The 19,336-nt window shown below is 33.7% G+C and overlaps 1 protein-coding gene across 3 annotated transcripts in view; it reads left to right on the top strand.

Moving 5' to 3' along the window:
• The window catches only part of GLRA3 (glycine receptor alpha 3), a 150,813-nt gene extending 131,860 nt beyond the window's left edge, over positions 1 to 18,953 (top strand). For all 3 annotated transcript variants that reach the window (XM_088792540.1, XM_019733097.3, XM_019733096.3), the window contains one exon: positions 11,018 to 18,953. In XM_088792540.1, the coding sequence (XP_088648666.1) occupies positions 11,018 to 11,290 (273 nt within the window). In that variant the 3' untranslated portion in view covers positions 11,291 to 18,953. The remainder of the gene's footprint in view (positions 1 to 11,017) is intronic.
• The last annotated feature ends 383 nt before the right edge of the window (positions 18,954 to 19,336 follow it).

The raw sequence follows: 19,336 nt of genomic DNA, 5'->3' as shown, positions 1-19,336 counted from the left end.
CCCCAAAAACATTCATTTTTTAAGCTTACATTGTACCATTCAGAAATCTTCAAACCATTTCTGAATCTAAATTCAATATGCCAAGCATAAACTTGGCTAATTCATAATAAATTCATGTATCATCTATAATAAAAGCCAAATTCTCCTGGGAGCTAGATTTTAAAGAATTTTATATTGACAACTGATGTGAAACTCTGAAGTATTTTTAACCTCATCTATAATCGCATTCTTTTAAGCCTTCCATTTTAAATGATATAGAAATGTATATAGATGTATTAAACTAAATATTTTATTTTAGGTGAATATTTATTTTAGAAAAACAATTTTAAATCATGCATGTATTTCATCTTACTTTAGACTTTTCTAAGTGATGGTGATTTCTCCCAACAAAAAATAAGCCATTATGTTATTAGTAATTTTTTTTTCAATACTCACACACTATGAAATCATGTAACTGGAAATAAATAGCAATTCACGCTTCCTCCATCTGTTACTTTCCTATTTGGCAATTAAAAGTTACAGAAAATTATTTACACAAAAAGCGCTTTGGGGTAATTTAGTTAACAACTTGATTGTATGAAAAACATCCCTAAGGTACCTACCAGGGAAGAAACATTTGGATAAAAATGACATATTTAATGCTGCAGTATCTCACAGCAATTCATATAATCATTAACTCTCTTTTAGACACTCAATGTTTTGTTACTACTTGCTGATAATCTTCATGCTTTCGCCACTTCCAATCCCAAATAAGAATTTGTTTTTTGGTCATTTTTGATGACTAAGAAGAGCATAGGAAATTCTTATCTCATATGTATATTATGTTTGATGATAAAGATGTATTAAGCAATTCAACTGAATGACTATATCTACACTTAGATTTTCAATCTATTTCTAATACTACTAGTTATAATATGCATATTACATGAGTTAGTCTTTGGTATAATTCACTAAATAAAATGGAAAGCACTTAGAATGTTTCACAGTACAGTATTGATGCTTACTGAAACATTTCTCTCATTTCCAAATTTAGTGAAAAGGGATCCTCCTGTAGAAAGAATTGTACACTAAATAAATGACTTTTTACATTCTTCATTGCCTACCCTTCTAACTTCATTGAAGTATGTTAAGGAGGATTAACTTGTGGGGAAATTAAACTATGTCTTCAATTTTACCATTTTAATCAGCCATGTTCTTTAACTCATTTTAAGTTTATTCTATTTGACTTTAATTAATACCTAAATTTGAGTTGTAAAGTGCCTTAATTTTATGAACGTGAAATATTGGCTAACACATAGTGTTAAGTTTTAGATGTTTATCTAAACACCTTGGTTTCTTGGCCTTCAGTTCATTGGAAACTCAAGCTGAAAATATCTCTAGAAAATTAATTATCTCAAAGAAATATTTGAGTGCTAATTGGAATAAAGAATATCACTGCACATTGAAACATATGTAAATACTGGATAAGTTTATCACTGAATTACAAAGCAGAGAAATTAGTTTAGTCACAAAATAATTTAATTGTTAATATAGTAATCTAATATTAATGATGAGCTACTAGAAAAGCTTCAACCATGTTTAAAATTATTATTTTAAGTGCAGGCTTTCAAAAAGATCTCAATAGGCCAGTCTTTAAAAAAAAAAAAAAAGTCACATGACCTTTTTGAGGTCCAGAGGTCCTTGTTCTCTCTCATCCTCTAACTGCCTCGGTACAAACTAGAGTCTTGTCTAATAGAGCTGAGACTCTATTTCTGAAGAAGTGAGATGACTCCACGTACCTCATCTTATGGACACACCTAAAATATTTGTGCTGTTTCATGGAACATAGTGACAACACTAAAGACTCCTTGATTGCAGAAATTAGATTTGCTCAGAATCCTAACAGTCACATAGCAAATCCCATCTAGTGTGATAATATTAAATGTGAGGCTGAGAGGGTCAAAGTGCTGTTTTTAGTTTTACGCTGTTGGCTAATTTTCAGTGAGACACAAGTACAAGGCTACCTGCGGAGTAAGCAACTGGGTAGGCCTATTTTACGTAGCACTTTAGTGCTAGTTTAGTTTATGTGGATTTAAAATATCTAACAGTACAATGGTTCAAGTCAGTGTTCATAATTTTTTCATATCCTGTGTTATGCAATTTCCATCATAATACAGTTATAACAAATAATATATTAATAATACAATAGCAGCAATTTGAGTACCTTATCAGTTTTATAAATTTTATCTCAACCTCCCCCCCAAAAAAACAAAACAACAAAAAAAATCCCTGCTAGGTAGTGCTATCATCTTCTTTCCTAGAACTAGAAACTGAGAATCAGAGTTAAGTAATTAAGACTATCCAGACTCCTGGCAATAAATGATGAAGCCATTGAATTCCTTGACTATAATAAAACATTTGCAATTTGGATGTCAATCTGGACTCACATTTTAAATTTGGACCACCTAATATATTTATGACTACATAAAATGTTTGAAAACTATTTTCTATCCCACACACATATTTTTTTATAATGCAGATACCCAATTTATTTCCATTTTTGAGAACATAAGTATTCCTCAACACCTTGTTTTCTATTACCATTGCCAGGAAATAAATATTTGAGCAAAACATTTTAATGAGGGATGTGTTTTTATTGAAATTAAAAGTTTCCGTTTCTTCAACTCTACAATTAAGAGGAAAGCCATTGGTGATGAATTTGTAAGTGAAACCATATTCCAGATGCTTTTGAAAACAATAATGCATTAAATCACACGATATAACGTCATTATCCAAAGTCTGTTTTCTAACATATGCCTATGTTCTGTAGTAAATGTTAAAAAGCATAAAGATACAAGTTGTATAGATAGTCTTACTCATACATATAGCCTTACTTAGAAACAACCTTACTTAAAACCAGGAATCATTAAAAAATAATAGATCAATACTAACCAGAAGTCATTACAGGGTGTGTTTTCATAAACTTCCACTTAAAATGTAAAATTAAAAGTGTTAGAGGAATTCAAAAAAATGTTACATCATAATAAATTCAAGCTGACTAGAATAGCTGCACTGTGCCTCTCGGAAACTTTTGTTTCTACAATTTGACTGTGTATTATAATCGCCAACAGACCTCATTGGATATGCAGATTACAGGGACAGCCTAAATGCTAAGGAGTAGGAACCTCTGCAGTTGAGATCTAGAAAATTGGGTCTCAGCAATCTCTCCCAGTGATCCCAAGACAGGTGTTAAGTGGACCACAGTGCAATAAACATTGTCCTCACCTAGACTACCATTAGTGCGTGCACATAGAAGGATCGTAATTTTACAAATTGTTGCCAGCTTCTATTATGGACCAATGCTATAGAAAGATGGTTAAGTTTAAATTGTTCAAATGTGTCATTTTTCTATTAACACCAATATCCAAACGTGAACTAGTTTTGTTCAGTACAGCACCCTAGCTCTGATTACAAGTTTAAGGAGACAATCATACTTCCAAGACAGATATAAACTTTGGTCTCGTATGTTATATACTGGTGTTAAAAAATACAAGTGGACACTTTGGTCAACGTTGCTCAAGCAGTTGTTCGCCGTAATCAGAAGTGTCTGGATGCTGATGGTAACCACTTTGAGCACCTCTTGTAATTGTGGAAGTCAAACGTGGTTTGTATTCATCTTTTGTTATCGGTATATATTATTACAATTTTAATAGGTTTTCCCTTTCTTAAAATGTATATACATTTTTTTTAGCATCCTCTGTACTTAACTTTTTAGAAAAATAAAAGGCAAGAGAGACAGCAGATAAATTACCTTCATTTAATTGCGTGGCCTAGTAGCTCTCAAGCCCACAGGGCTTTTTGTTCCCTCACTTGCACAGGGCAGGAATGGCTTCCTAATTTAAAGAAATAGATATAGTATCATGAGCAGCAATGATCCCTAAAGCTAGAAAATGCAAATGTAATCATAGTCCCAGAACCATTGTATCAGGTAACACAAAAGAAAACCTTACGAAGTGGGAAGGACAGAGTTATGTCATAGCATGGTTCCCAGCCACCACATGGTCACCCCCAGAAACCAGAAACCTGTCGATGGCATTCCTACAGACTCTCACTCAGAACCACTCACTCATGTACACTCATCCCGGGAGTCAGCCAACTCTCATTTCCTTGTCATCCTGTCTTTTGCAATAAATGTTTAATTGCTCATTCCAATTTGATATGATATGCTCTTCCTATGTTGTACTCTTGGGCCATTTTGTACACCGGCTATGTTTAAATGAGTTCCTTTGTCCGATGAGATCTATTCCAGGGGCCCAAACTGATGTAAAAATGCCTTGTTCCAAGCCATTAATGGTATTTTCAGCTGTGGCTTTTGTTACAGTGTAAACAAAGCCCAAGATGGACTAGCTGTCTATTTCTGCCAAAATCCATTAAGTCCTCTAGGAGCCATGGGCAAAGACTATGTAACCCATCTGCTAGCTATGTGTGATTGCTTGTCATTGGGAGATTCAACCCAAAGGCAATTTTCAAGCATTTTTTCCTCTTGTTAATATTCAAGACAAGCTCTTACCACATCAATGGCTTCATCAGGCAACAGAGGAATATGCTAAAGTTCTGTCCATTACTGCATGTCCTAGACATCACCATGGCTACATCCATGGCCAGTCCCAGACACCTGCTTTGGCACGCTAGTCCCCTTCTGAGCCAGTAACTTGGTGGGCAGGCATTACATGACCTAATTTAATTCCACCCTGGTATTTCTATAAGGAATTGTATCTCCTACCCTGGGATGTTCTTAATTGTCCATTTAACAAGTACCCATTTGCCTGACCATAAGGCCAGGCCACTGGCTCAGGACCAGGAGTCTTTGAATGTCCAAATATTGCTCTGTGAGCAAGGATCAACTATTTTGATACTGCCACATACACTGTTCTCAAGTCAGCCCATTGTGTCAACTTGCTTTCTTCAATTACAGTCACTTGTCCCAATGCAGGTTTGGTTTGAGTCCTGACCTTCCATATGGGACTTTCCAGGTGAAAAAGGTGGCGTGTTTTTGCCTCAGTGGAAAGAGAATAATGAGGTTCAGACCACTCTTGTACCTCAACAGGAGATTCCATTCACTGGTCCATTGTCAGATAGGCTACCTTTTCATGAATATGATGTACTTTGCCCAAGGTATTCCCCTTAGCTTGTTCTTGGATATATCATTTTAATTTTCTCAGGGAACTGAAGTTGGAATGCCTTCTTGACAAAGCCTATGATATGGTAGGTAGATATCTTGGGCCTAAATATAGTCTGATGCCCTTCAGATTCCTTCAGCTTGGGGGACTGTTTCTACCAGAGCACAAAAAAATGCCAGTAGCATCATTCAAATAGATTATACCTGCTCACAGCATCCGAGAGTTTTCTAGTCAAGAATCCTAGCAGCTACCTTAGGGAGCCACTATTGAGCTTTTCCAGAAACTCCAGTCTACATGTGTTTCAGTAGCCAACACCTTTGCAGTATATGAATTTCAAGGCCTTGGAGAGGCAGCTTGGGCTATTGTCTGCCTCAGATCTCTCACCGTTTGCCCTTGTTCCCCTTTCAAAGTCAGTCTGTCTTCCAGTCACTTTACGTAATGTGGCCAACAGAAATCCAAAATGTCTCTGCCAGATTTCAAAATAGTGCTACAAGCTGTTTTTCCCATAGTGGGATCCAGAAGAGACAGCAGTTTGCCCTTTATTGTTTGTGAATTGTCTCTAGTAGTTTGCCCAGATTATTTCCAAAAACTGGATTAATGTGACTGGGCACGGAATTTTTTCTAGGTTAACCACTTTGACCGTCACATGGGCCACTGCAGTTCCCAAACCCGCCCTTGACTTTCTCCTCAGAGAGGGAAACTATCACTTATTATTAACCAACTTACTTTTGACAATGATCTGGATCAAACTGTTTCCAGGTTGTGGCAATATGCTAGAGAATTCAGGTTTCTCTAAGGGATAACAGTTAAGGTTATAGTGGTGTCTACCCCACAACCAAGCACACTGCGTTTGATTGTTTTTAGATTGGGATTAAAAGGAAAGCCTTAGCCAAGTCTGTCAAAGCATACTGGCCTCCTTTGTCCTTCTGAAACTCCTGAAGAGTCTTCCCTGTCTTTTGTGGTAGAGGCTGTTGGAGGACTTCTTTAGTGAACCCAAGTAGTCAGCTGTCACCCTGCAGCACCCATTTAGTTTCATCCATGGCCAGACAGGACTGTTCTAGAGAAAATTAATGAGAGACTAGCACCTCTGCTGCCACTGTTCATTTAATCAGAACTGAGAGTTTCCTTTATCTGCCTGGACTTTTGTACCATTTAATCGTTTACCTACAGAGGAAAGTTTAGGCAATTCTAAGGGCTCTCATTTTAGTACATCTGATTACTACTGGGCTACTGGGCTACCCAAGATTAGGCTCAAGGAACAACTACCTAAGATTAGGCTCAAGCCAGAAATGGCAAGATCATTCACTCATGTGTCACATCCTTTCTGATTGTACATTTAGCCAAAGGTGATGCCACCTACTGGAGATTTCTTAGTCCCTTATTTTCCTTTCTGTGGTTTTTACTATGAATGATACCTGCTACCCAGCATGCCATGCCTCCTTCTCTGCCCCATCAGCTTCTCTTTGTTGTCTTCTCATTCTCCAGCAGTGTACTAGCATACATTGTATGCTGGCGTCCAGTAATCCCAAAAAGCTATGTTCACATCCCAGGCCATTCAACTTGAACCATAGCATGGCCTTGGAACAGTGCCTTTTGTTTCCATTCCCCATTGGCATCATTGGACTTAACTTCTGAGATGAAAGCAGCAGACTTAACAGGGGTCCTTAAGGGAAGCAGCTGCCGGAACTGGAACAGATTTCCTTCCTCCCAGCTGGTGATAATGTGCCAGGAAATCTTTAAGAGGAATCCTGTCAATTTTCTTCTGTGTCTCAAAAACCACCTAAAGAGAGCTAATAAATTCGCCTCTGGCCATGACCTTTCTTCTGAATAGCCCATACATATATTATTTTCCATCTGGAAAACCCAGCATGGCAGCTGCAAAAGCAAATGTAACCATGAATTAAATATACCCTCCTGCCTTCCCAAAAGGAGAGCCACATGGGAACCCACGCCTGAGGGACTGTCCTAATCACAGAGATTAGGTCAGAGGATATGGTTTGGGGAGGTTCATAAAAATGAACCTCATTATCAGATGGCCAGCCTAGGTTTGCTACTCCCCTTAACATAGTTACTTCTTCTAAAGGGCTGTTTCATTTCACAGAAGTGAGAGAACCAGGCAGCTCCCTTTTCTCAACATAGATTCATACCACTCTGGGCTTCACCCACTCCAAAAGGGTGATTGATTATATGCCTGCCAATAACTCCTGAAAGGTAACATTGCAGCAAGTTAGGAGTTAGTATTCACACTGAACATTAGTTTTCATGCTGTGGCATGCAAAAAAAAAAAAAGAGATCAGTTCCTAGGTCAATTTACCTAAAGATCCTGGAAAGCATGGAGAAAGACCCAGCTCCTTTATGTTGTAATTGCTTTCTTCAGTATGGTAGCTGCAAGCCACATGTGGCTATTGAACCCTAGAAATATGGAGTCTGAATTGAGGTGCGTTAAAATGTGCACTGACTTCAAGGACTTAGTAGGAAATAAAGAATGTAAAACATCTCTTGAACTTTTACTTTCAGTAAAAGTTTAATTGAGAGGACATATTGAGTTAAAGAAAAATATGTTACTAAAATTAATTGTGCCTGTTTCTTTTAACTTGTTAAGCTATAGCTAATAGAAAATTTAAATTAAAAATTACACACATGGCTTTCATTTGTGGCTCAAATTATATTTCTATTGGATAGAGCTGCAGGATAGTTACTAGCCTTCAGTGACATTTACCTGGAGTTACAGAGACATGATATCAAGATTAAGTGCAATGTCCTTTTAAGCCCCAACTGGACTTTTGTTTTCATCATCAGCACAGTGCTTGCTTTACTTACTCTTTTTTCTCTTTCCCCAAGTGGATTCAGCTTCACAGATAATTAATAGGAGACAAGGAATTAATTGTACCTTAAGCCACTTTCCCCTTGGTTTTATCTTATTGATCACCCATCAGATGACCCATCTGCCAATTTAACAAGTAATGTGTGCATCATTCTTATTCCGATAGGAAGATTTATCCCCAGAGTTTTGCTACCTCAAACCCAGGGTAGGCCCGTGTCATGTTCTTACCAAAATCCCCTCCCAGAAATTTTGGTCATATTTAGTCTGAAATGATCTGAAAGCCAGGTCAGCTTCTGTCACCACCGTTGAGATTTTGGGTTCAAATTGTCAACCAGACCCTTCAGGCACAGCAAGTTTTAACTTAATGTAACGCTTATTCAGTCCTACAGCAGCATGTGAGACAGGCGTCACATCAAACACAGCATCTTCCGTTCATCGGGAGGCCTGGCAGTTACTCAAGAGCACACCTTCTTTTGCCCCTCATCTACTCAGACATGTACATACAGCTGCCACAGACAAACATCAAGGCATTTGTGATCACCTTGACACACAGAAGCCACAGCCCTTATTTTCCACCAAACTTGTATACCATCTGGTCATGTAGGCAAAGACCTTCAGGCCACTGCCCAGCTTCCCCCAGTGCAGGTGCCCTCCTTCACAGTAATTGAATCAAACTCTACATTCCACGTTTAGCTTAACTCTGCTGTTTTCAAGGAAGTGATGCTGGAAGAAATCAGAAGTCATTCTCAGCAGTCCTGAAACAGCCCAGGCCTAATATTAACCCTTTACTCACAGTCAGTTATGTGGAAAGATAGTTGAGAAAAATACGGTTCACTAAATATGTTAAATCTTAAAATGATTGTCTCTGTTTTGAGGTCGGGGGCTCTCTAAAGGTTTAAAAATAGTAAGTTCTCTAGAATAGATGGTTAGAAAGGTAATCAATGGAGGAAGGTGATTAAAAGGTACAAACTTCCAGTTATAAGATAAATAAGTACTAGACATGTGACGTACAACATGATGACTAGTTAATACTGCTATATGGTAATTAGGAAAGTGGTTAAGAGAGTAGAATCCTAAGAGTTCTCATCATAAGGAAAACATTTTTTCTTATTATTTTATCTATAAGAGATGATGGATGTTAACTAAATCTACCGTAATCATTTTACAATATATGTAAGTCAAACCATCTTGCTGTATAGCTTAAACTTATACAGTGATATATATCAATTATTTCTCAATAAAACTGGAAAAAAGAAAGATAGTCAATGGATACTGCTTTACTAAACACAGCAGCTTGGTTCAACTAATATGTCAATACCTCATTGTAAATGCTCATTGAGAAATTATGTTTTGTCCAATTTTGAGATGGATTTTTTAAAACACATGGGTTGAAGTGGTTTAAAAGGCTATTTTATATTTCAGCATCCAGCTAGTTTGCACACAAAAATTGTACAAATTACGCAAGCGACCTAAGTTTTCCTTCTGGAATACACCACCAGCAGACTTTACTAAATTATAAGGATACTATTTCAGAACAGTTTAATTCTTAGTATATTCACTTTTTTTTCAAGATATAGAAAATTCAAAGCAAACAATAATTTAGCCTTAACATTTCCATCGAAGCTAAAGAAATTGACAGTATAAATATACATTCTTATTAAAGACTATTGGCAAATCAATTTCCAATTTTTTGCACGATTACAACAGTAGTTACATATAATTTGGATCATCAGCTTTCATGTCATACTTGTTTCCTCAAAATTCAATTGCTTATACATCTTACAGTTGAGATATTTTCCAATAATTATATATTTTTGTTTTCAGGTGGAATTGCCTTACTTTGTAATTTACCAGAAACCTATTTTATACATTAATACATCAACTTTGATCATCTTCTCATTTTTAGAATACACTTTTAATTTTTATTTTTTACTTTTATATTTTGTAATATACTGTTCATTAAGCTTCTACTTTCACAAACTCAAAATAATTTTTCAAGAGTTGAGCCCTTAATTACCTTTACTTCTTATATTACCATCAAAAATTATTTTCATAAGAGGAGAGCTATAACAAATTTGTAAGATGTCATCTTTTAAACTTTCAATTCTATAGCAAAACAAATCTAATTAATTGGCAGCCATCTACTGTTACATTCTAAATAAATTTGTTAAATTATTCATTAATGAATTTTATTATAAATTATTAAATACCTTATTTTCCTATCATGAACACTTTTCATTTATCATATTTTTATTAATTAATTTTACTTTCAATTTTGCTTTTCTTTTCAAGTGCATATATAGAGAATTCTCTTCCATTTGTAACATTTAAGGGAAAAGTAACAATACTTTTTAGAATATAATTTACAATTTTCTTTAACGTGAAATAAAGTTTTGCCAAATTTTACTCATAATTTCAACTAAACCATTGCACTTGAAAAGAAATTGCACATAAACCAGAATATATAGCTATCTTAAAAGTCTTCCAAATAGGTTAGTGTAAAACATAAATGTAACATTAAGTGAGAATAACAAAAATCAAGCAGTGTTGTTGAGCTAGACTGTATTTTCCAACAAAGTAATGTAAAGTTGTAGGAAATTAGCATTAAAATACTTGCCTCCATGAAAAAGAAACATTTAGTCAATTATCCTGTTATTTTCCACTTTAACATCATATATTTACCCATTTAGACACATAGTTATAAAAATTTAGTATATTACATCTTATCCTGATAGGTTTATTTCTTTCTCAGTTTATTTAGGTATCTAGAAATACATAGAAAATGCCAGAATGTTTAGTTTTTCCATTTGAAAGTTTCATAGTTCTTAATGGTCATATGTATTTGATGCAGCGGAATCAATAAATAACACTTAAATGGGAAAAAAGCAACTCATCTTTATAGGCTTAAATTATCTGTTCATTATAATAATGTTACCATTTATCATAATAAAGCTTAAGTTATCATTCTGAAATGCCTGCTATATATGCTCTCTTCTATGACTAAAGTGTTTTCTTATGTTTTTCTTATTGACAGGATGATGAGGTAAGGGAAAGTCGATTCAGCTTTGCAGCCTATGGAATGGGACCGTGTCTGCAAGCAAAAGACGGTGTGACCCCCAAGGGCCCAAACCATCCTGTCCAGGTGATGCCGAAAAGCCCTGATGAAATGAGGAAGGTCTTTGTCGACAGGGCCAAGAAGATCGATACCATCTCCAGAGCCTGCTTCCCATTAGCCTTTTTGATTTTTAATATTTTCTACTGGGTTATCTATAAAATTCTTAGACATGAGGATGTTCATCAGCAGTAAGATTAAGTCTTTGGGGACATCAAGTACAGTCAATTCAAAAGTAAGTGTCTTTGCTGTAGGTGTGTGTGCGCGTGTGTTTGTGTGTGTATGTGTGTATGTGGTGTCAATGATGACCATTGTATTAAAATAGCATAGAGTAAGGTATTATTATGATTTGCTGTGCAAAGTCCTGAGGCAGATTAAAACTCTTTTAATGGATACAACATATATATATATATATATATATATATATATATATATATATATATATGTATAAAGTGGACATTCTATTTCATATTAATTTTAGAGTATCTGCTCTTTCACAGTAAATCACATAAGTGGAAGTATTACTGCCAATGTGTTTGTATGTTATATAATATCACATAATAGTACATGTGAAAACTACTTTGGATTTCTTGATTTTTAATTCAATAACATTAAATCTTACAACAGTGAAATTTGCACAATAAACTTTATAAAAGGAAAAAGGAGAACTGTTGAAGATTAAAAAAGATCAATACCTTGAGGCTTTAAAATATTTTCTTATACTGTAGTTACAAAATAGAAAAATAATCAGTTAATTCAGTGGAAAACTCAAATCAATTAATAGAGAACTATATATACAAATACTATTGGACCAACTTATATAAGAATGAAACATATTCAAATTAGAAGATTAAAATAAAAAACTTGTATTTTATACTAAATTTAATGTTTTAAAATCCTCAATTTCCCTCTTTGGAAATTTAAAGTGAATGGCTTAAGAGAACATGTTATATAAAATATCTACTTTTCTTAACTTTATATATGTCTATGAATGGAAGTGGAAATACTGAAAACAACATTATTGTGTTTAAATAAGCGTTACAGCTATGTATTTTTAATTATTGCTAAACTGAAAAATTCAAACCAGCACCCTTGTTTTATTAGATTTTTAATAGCTGCTTAATTATCTGTACATAATTATGTTTAATGTTTTGATATAATTGAACAAAGTTCAGTAAGACTTTTATATTTTAACTGAGAATGAGACTTTAAAATTCAACAGGATTATAGTATTTACATTTTGATAATAATTTAACGGAAATAAAAATGGACTTATGAAAGATTTTTTAATAAGAACAGTTTTCCCATCAAAATTATATGAGTTCAAACTCTTAGCTCCAAATGTTAGGCGGGAAGATTTTAATTTTAAATTATATAAATAAGTCATTTCTATAAAGTGAGGATTGATTGTTTTTATATTTCTGAATCAGTGATTTCAATATATAAACCATTCACTAGATGTGAATAATTTTAAATACAATTTTTACTTAAACTATATCAGTAACCCCATGGAATTATTTCAACTAAAATGGGGCATGAACTCATTTGTGCAGAGTAATTAAGTGTAATTAAATATGTGATAGAGTTCTTGGTTAAATTGAACCAGACTCTGTTTCTTTTTTCAGTTTTGCTATTTTTTGCATTATTTTTTAATCATTAATGTTGTATTTTAAAAAGCCCTAGCATGCTTTTTAGATATGTGTAATTATTGGTCAGATTCACTAAGTGGAAACTCAATGTACCAAATTATTGCCAGAGAAAGGTTTAAACACTAAGGTAACGATTGACTCAGATTTAAGAGGGAAATATAAGCCAGTTCTCGAACCAGATGGTAATCTTTTCTGACCTTTATCCACCTCAAACTAAAAGCAAGAACTGCCATTTAAAACTCAAAATTTCTCAATGTTACTGAACTTTGGTCTATCTAACCATAGTTTTTAAAAATAACTTTTTAAAAAATAATGTATAGTGAGCATTTTTTGCTATTAAAAGATAAAATTTCCCTCCTTTATAAAAATTTAAAATACTGTTAGGAAAAACAATCATCATATTTGTCATTAAACGTAAATGCAACCACTGAAAGAAGTAATTACTAAGTACTTTACTTATCTTGAGGTCTGTGCACCCAAAAGTTAAACATATGCTTCTTCATTTGGTGTGTATGACCCAAAATCATGAAAATGTATTCTTGTACTAAAGGTAGATTAGAGTGAGATAGTTGTTTGTGTTCTTGGAGGATAAACTGGGTGGTTTGAAGTAATGAAAAACTGCGCTGCCTTATTGTTTCTGAAATACTTGAATACATTTTTCCATAAGTCACATATCTTATTTCAAAAGTTCTTCATCATTACTGAAATTGAGTGAATTCTGCCAGAAGCAAACGGAAATAGAGCGAACTTACGAGTATGTCCCCCAAAAAGTTCACAGACATCACTTGTTTTCATATTTGAGAATATTAAAAATATCTCTTTCTTAAACCTGAAATTTGGAACGTAAAAATACTAGCCGTGAGACAACTTGTCAGCAGGGGCATTGGTATGGTAGAAATCTGTCTATTCCAAAAGTTTTATGCTTTACTCATGTATGTATTCTTATCATTGTCTTACTATGGTAAGAAAATACTCTGACAGCCTTCATTGGTACAGCAACAGTGACACGGCAAATATGGCTAAATCTCAAATGTTTTAAAGAATGTATCCCCTCTAATGAACACATATAGATGCTTTAAAACTGGAAAATTACATTGTAATTAGCATCTTGAAGTAGTATTTGCCTCAATAAGCCCTAATATTTCAAATTAAACCAACCAGGAAATTGTCAATGGTGAGAAAATAAAAATGTGTCCATATACACTAACTAGCTACACATAAGTTACAATTCTAATATGGATATTCTGAAATATTTTGAAATAGCCACATTAGAAAGTTTGTAATTTTTGTATAGTACATGAAGTTTATTTCACTTTCTAAAATAATTACCTATCTCAGCCATTGAATTCTAGGGTTCCATGGTATATGAATTTTTAGGAAACCTTGTATGTTAGCATATATGTACCACCCTTCTCTTTCTTTCCCAATCATTAGAATTGGCGTTCAACTATAGTGGGGACCTAGAACTTTTTTTTTTATAACTTAAAATAGATTCCAGAAAGAAATTGTAGAAGTGAGACAGAGTCTTTAAAATATCTTCAGCCTTTCTGGATGTTTCTCCATGACAATTACTCACCTGGAGGGCCCATCCAACTCCTAGTTGCTATATTTAAGGGGTCATTATGACTCCTTATTCTATAATCAATTTCTATTCTATGGACATATTCTAATATCTTTACCTTAATTTTGAATGATAAATGCTTTAAAATTTATATATCCCCAAAATGCATATGTTGGGTTTATGAATTCCCAGGATCTTATGAAAGGTAATGGAATTTTAGAAAAAATAATGTGATAAAAATGAGCCAACATGTTTCACAGAAGAGCACAAGTTGTTAACCACTTTAGCACTCCGTGCATTTAAGTAGTTATGGTTTTAAGAGAAAAATGGGGGTGTCTTCCATGCTATCTCCTTTTCTGAATGTCTTTCATCCCATTTAAAAAAACCACACTTTTCTATTCTTAACATGATATACCTCAACTTGCTAGTCACTTTGGAGAACTGAATATTATATTGGCAGCTAAATTTTCCTTTCATCTATAAAGTACACATTCCATGAAATGGACTCAAGGGAATGTGGGATTGGCCAATATTAAAAGTAGAAAGTACTCTCAATATTGAATATAGGAAATCGGCAATATTGAAATTCACAGGTGTCCCCTAACAATGACTCTAAGAAAGAAATTCTGAGAATGAAAATATCCCACAGTCTTTACACCAATCAATCACTAACCACCTTTGAGGTTGCATCTCCCATTCCAAAATAGATTTGACATACTTTGCAACATAGATAATAGCAAAAACTCTCAAACTTTATCAGCACATACCATCTGTATTTCTCATCTAGTTGATGGTGAACTAGTAAGAAAAGCAAGCCATTCCAAGTACACAGCATGAACATATTCATAGCTCATCAGTGTTCATTAATGCTGACAAGGCAAAGACTATGAAATAATGGACTTGACTAAAACACATTAAGAGAATAAGTTAGGTTTCTACCCACAAGGCATTTTAGTTTTACCAGTCTATTCAAGGCAAATATAGTAAATGGAAATAGAACCTTTAAACTAATAATTATCTTAGTTTATTGAGGGGATTAGTCAGAAATTCTCTTAGTGACTCAGAGAATATTGTTTTCATCTTTATTTATAATTGCAAGCTTGTCTTTTGATTTAAACCCAGTTATGATAACTACATCTTTCTTGTTAATTTTTGGGTATTCAGTTTTTGAACTAGATAATTTTATTGCTTATGTTTGACTTCTGGACCAAGTGACATGCTATTATAGAGGTTTTGAAACTTTTAGCACAATCAGCTCTGACTATAAATTTAACTTGCACTGTCAGTTCCTGGCTTCGTGTGCATTTCAGAAAAGAATATAGTTGAGAAAAACCACCCAATTTTTTTTTCTGACAAATTTTCATATCTCTTAAAACTGTATCCAAAATTGTTTGATCTACTCAAGCAAAATTAAAGGACTTTCTGCTGTAGTTTTTCAAAGAATTTTGACAAGACTACTTTCTTTTACTGAACCTGTCTGAATAGTGGTCAGTGGAAAGGTATGGCCTTGAAGATTAGAATTCTATAAAAGACTGAAATGTTGAATAAAATGACAGTCAATGACAATAGTAAAATGTTGAATAAAATGACAAGTCTTCTTCTCCACAATTCCTTTATAATTCTTTCCTGCCTCCTCAATTTGGGGCCACAATGCCATTCATAGCCCTGCAGGAATAGTCGTGTCCATCTCAATGATCATAGCATAATAACCTTTAACTAGGCACACATTCTCTCTAGTTTCTATGACGTATTTTAGACCTTGAAGTTGATCAACTTATCATTTTGACATTTTAAAGGGATGCTAAAAACGATAAGAATTACACCTTGTAGCTATAAGACAATCTGGTGCTTTTTAATACAATATTTTAGAAAATACAGTACACACACACACACATACACACACACACACACACACACACACAGGTCCCTTCTTGATTGAGTGCAAATGAAATACCCATAATACCAGTTGCACTTTATTCCTTTCTAAGAGATGTCTTTCTTAGCAGATACATTGCTTTTCTTTTTCTTGTCCATGTACTAAAAAGAGGGGTAAACATAGCAATCCTAGTTTATTTTCATTGTTATATAAACTCTTCATGAATAAATAGGCAGCTGCACTAGGAATTGTATTAATTTAATAAACTTTAAAATTAAACTTTAATCCCAGCCCCCATTCCTCTTTAAAAACTTACTGATACTAAAAAGTGAATTTCCATAGGAAAACAGTTGTTAGTCTAAATACTTAAAAAGTAAAGGTATGCATATTCTTCCATAACATAGATACTTAGAGCCTATGCATAATATATAACTTCCTAGGATTTAAAAATAATTGGGGAGGGAAAATATTCTGGAGAAGCTTCTCCCAGAAATTAGGCCAAAAGATAGAGAAATCCTGAGCTAGTAGCTAGGATCTTCTTACTTGTTTTTCTCTTCTACACTTTCCATCTTAATCTGCCTTCATCGCTTTCCTTTTCCCTCTCTTACACACACACACACACACACACACACACACACACACACACACACACACACACATATTCACGCATACACACTTAAAATTACATGCTGTTAATGGGATAAATTCCTTCAAATTGAAAATGCAAAGGAAGTTAGCTTTTCTGGACAAAGCTCCATAATTCTGTGATATGCTTTGCAAGATAACTGGGAAATTGAGCAGTGCAGTCGCTTGATTTGGCCCTCTCTTAGTTACGAAACCATATTTTGCCTCAACAGCACATGAACAAAGCTATATGGACCAAATTTTTTTCCAACCATTCACAATAGAATACTAAAATACTTGGGCTGTCTTTGGAGAATGACAACATACTGTCAAACAGTTCTTCCAAAAGACAACTACTAATAACTAATAATATTGGATGATTTTGTAGTGTTGTAGGCAGTTTGCTCAGTATTTTTTATGGTTTACACATAAGCAAAATAAGAAGAGAATTTCAAAGGTGGTGGAGTATGACTTTTAAAAGAGTGGTTCTGAACACTGTCCATCAGAAGTCTTTATGCACTTTAAAAAATATATACATGCTAATGTTCAACAGGATTCAATCAACAATTAAACAAATATTTGTTGAGCACCTTCTATGTACCTGAAACTGCTCTAAGTGCTGAATTCAGTATCTTTGGAGTAAGACATGAACTTCTGATTATTGACAAAGTTCCACAAGTGAGAACAATTGACATGAACATACAAAAACCTATGGCCTGATAAGACTCGATTTAACTCTGAAAATTGTATCACTTTTTTCCTTCGAATTCACTGACCTGTCCCTTATTTATATCCTTAGAGTTAAAAGAAATTTTTGAGGTGTCTCAGTTCAATGACAGAATCTTCACGCTTACATTCCTGCTACAAAATTATCCACATTCTCCTAAAACTCTTAGAGCAACAGGTAGCTTATTACTTTGAGGGCAGCCTGTTCCATTGTGACATAGCTCTAAATTATTTTAAAAAATAAATAAAAAGTTTATCTTCATCAAGAAATGACTTTTACTTCATAAATTCCAAATTACTCCACTCCCTTAACACAGCACATCATGTATTTTTTTCATATCTGCTGCCTATGTTTAGTTCAATCAATATCCTTTTCAATCCCTTTTCACTAGCTTTATTTTTACTTAAGTCATTCATAAATGCACTTTAAGTGTTAAACAATGAGGATATATTTTCAGGATTATAAGATAATGAAATATAAAAGTGTCTAAAGAAATAGTTATTGATAAAAATTTATATGTAAATTATTTACATTAACTTTAAATGTTTTCCTATAACTTAGCAATAATTTTAAATTACGTATTTATGCATTTCAGGATATGAAGATATTATACAAACCCCTGCAAAGTAATGTGAATTAAAAATAAACAAAACATCAGCTAAATATAATTTATATTTATATAGTAAAACTATAATAAAAATGTAATGATTTAAGTTGTTTTAGGGTAATTTTAGCAAAGGTGGCTTCAGGCAACCACACATTATCCAGCCTGGCTTGTTACTGTAAATGAATAGGTAAGGAGCTGTGGATTAAAGGCCAGGAAAGACTCTGGATGTAAGATTGTGTTTGAAGATGTTTGAGTAATTTTGCACTTTCATCTCTATGTATTGTGTAATGGTCGTTCCTTAAATTTGTATTTTAATACATGATTGATGATAATACTGGGCGGGGGGAAGAGTGAATAGCCTGCCATTCTTTGAACATTATATGATATGCTGTGGAAAACAAAAGGAAAAGAAAATGTGCCATATTTTTTCAATGTACTACCATCTTAATATCATATATAGTGATTTATTATTAGTGACCCAAGATGTTTGAAAGACTACCAAAAAAAGTATTGCTATTTTATGGTGTTAATTATTTTTCTGTATATTTAAAACATGTCTTCCTGAGTCTGATGTCTATATGTCTTCCTGTCCAGATGATGTCATATTTTTTTAGGAAATTATGCTGAAAATGTATTTAAATATTTATGCATGATTTTAACAACTTATTTCTCCTTATATTATCTTTAGTCCAATTCTGCAGCTAACAAACTCTCTAATCAGAGTTATTAACTCATTCATGTACAGTGTGTGGTATTTATCGTGTAACTGGAGATAATTTGATCAAAAACAATAAAAATTAACACTTTTCAAGGATATGGTTACCTCTTCTGTCCCATTTTTATAAAGAGGAAATTTTATCAAAGGGTCATATTGTTTTCTTATAAAAGTCATATTACATTTTTGTTCTGATGGAAACTATTATATCTAGATTATAAACCAGTAATATATCATTCAGAGAACCTTTATATATGCATTTCATTATAGGAAAAGTACAAGAAGGAGTATGGTGAAGGGAACTTTTATACTCAGGATAGAATGAGAGAAGATGTGTAACTATCCTGAAAAATGACTTTGCATTATTGTATTTATAATTTTTGTTGATTTGAAAGCCTTTTCCTTAAAACCTATGTATTGAATAAACCACTTTTACTTAACTTGCCCGTAGAGACCATTTCAAAAAGGATTGCTAGGCTGCT

The sequence above is a fragment of the Rhinolophus sinicus genome, chromosome 15 (genome assembly GCF_057876585.1).
Source record: "Rhinolophus sinicus isolate RSI-liver-muscle chromosome 15, RSI-T2T, whole genome shotgun sequence".
NCBI classification, from domain to species: domain Eukaryota; kingdom Metazoa; phylum Chordata; class Mammalia; order Chiroptera; family Rhinolophidae; genus Rhinolophus; species Rhinolophus sinicus.
The sequence above is the reverse complement of the archived record's forward strand: the minus strand, read 5'-3'. Positions and strand labels throughout refer to the sequence as shown.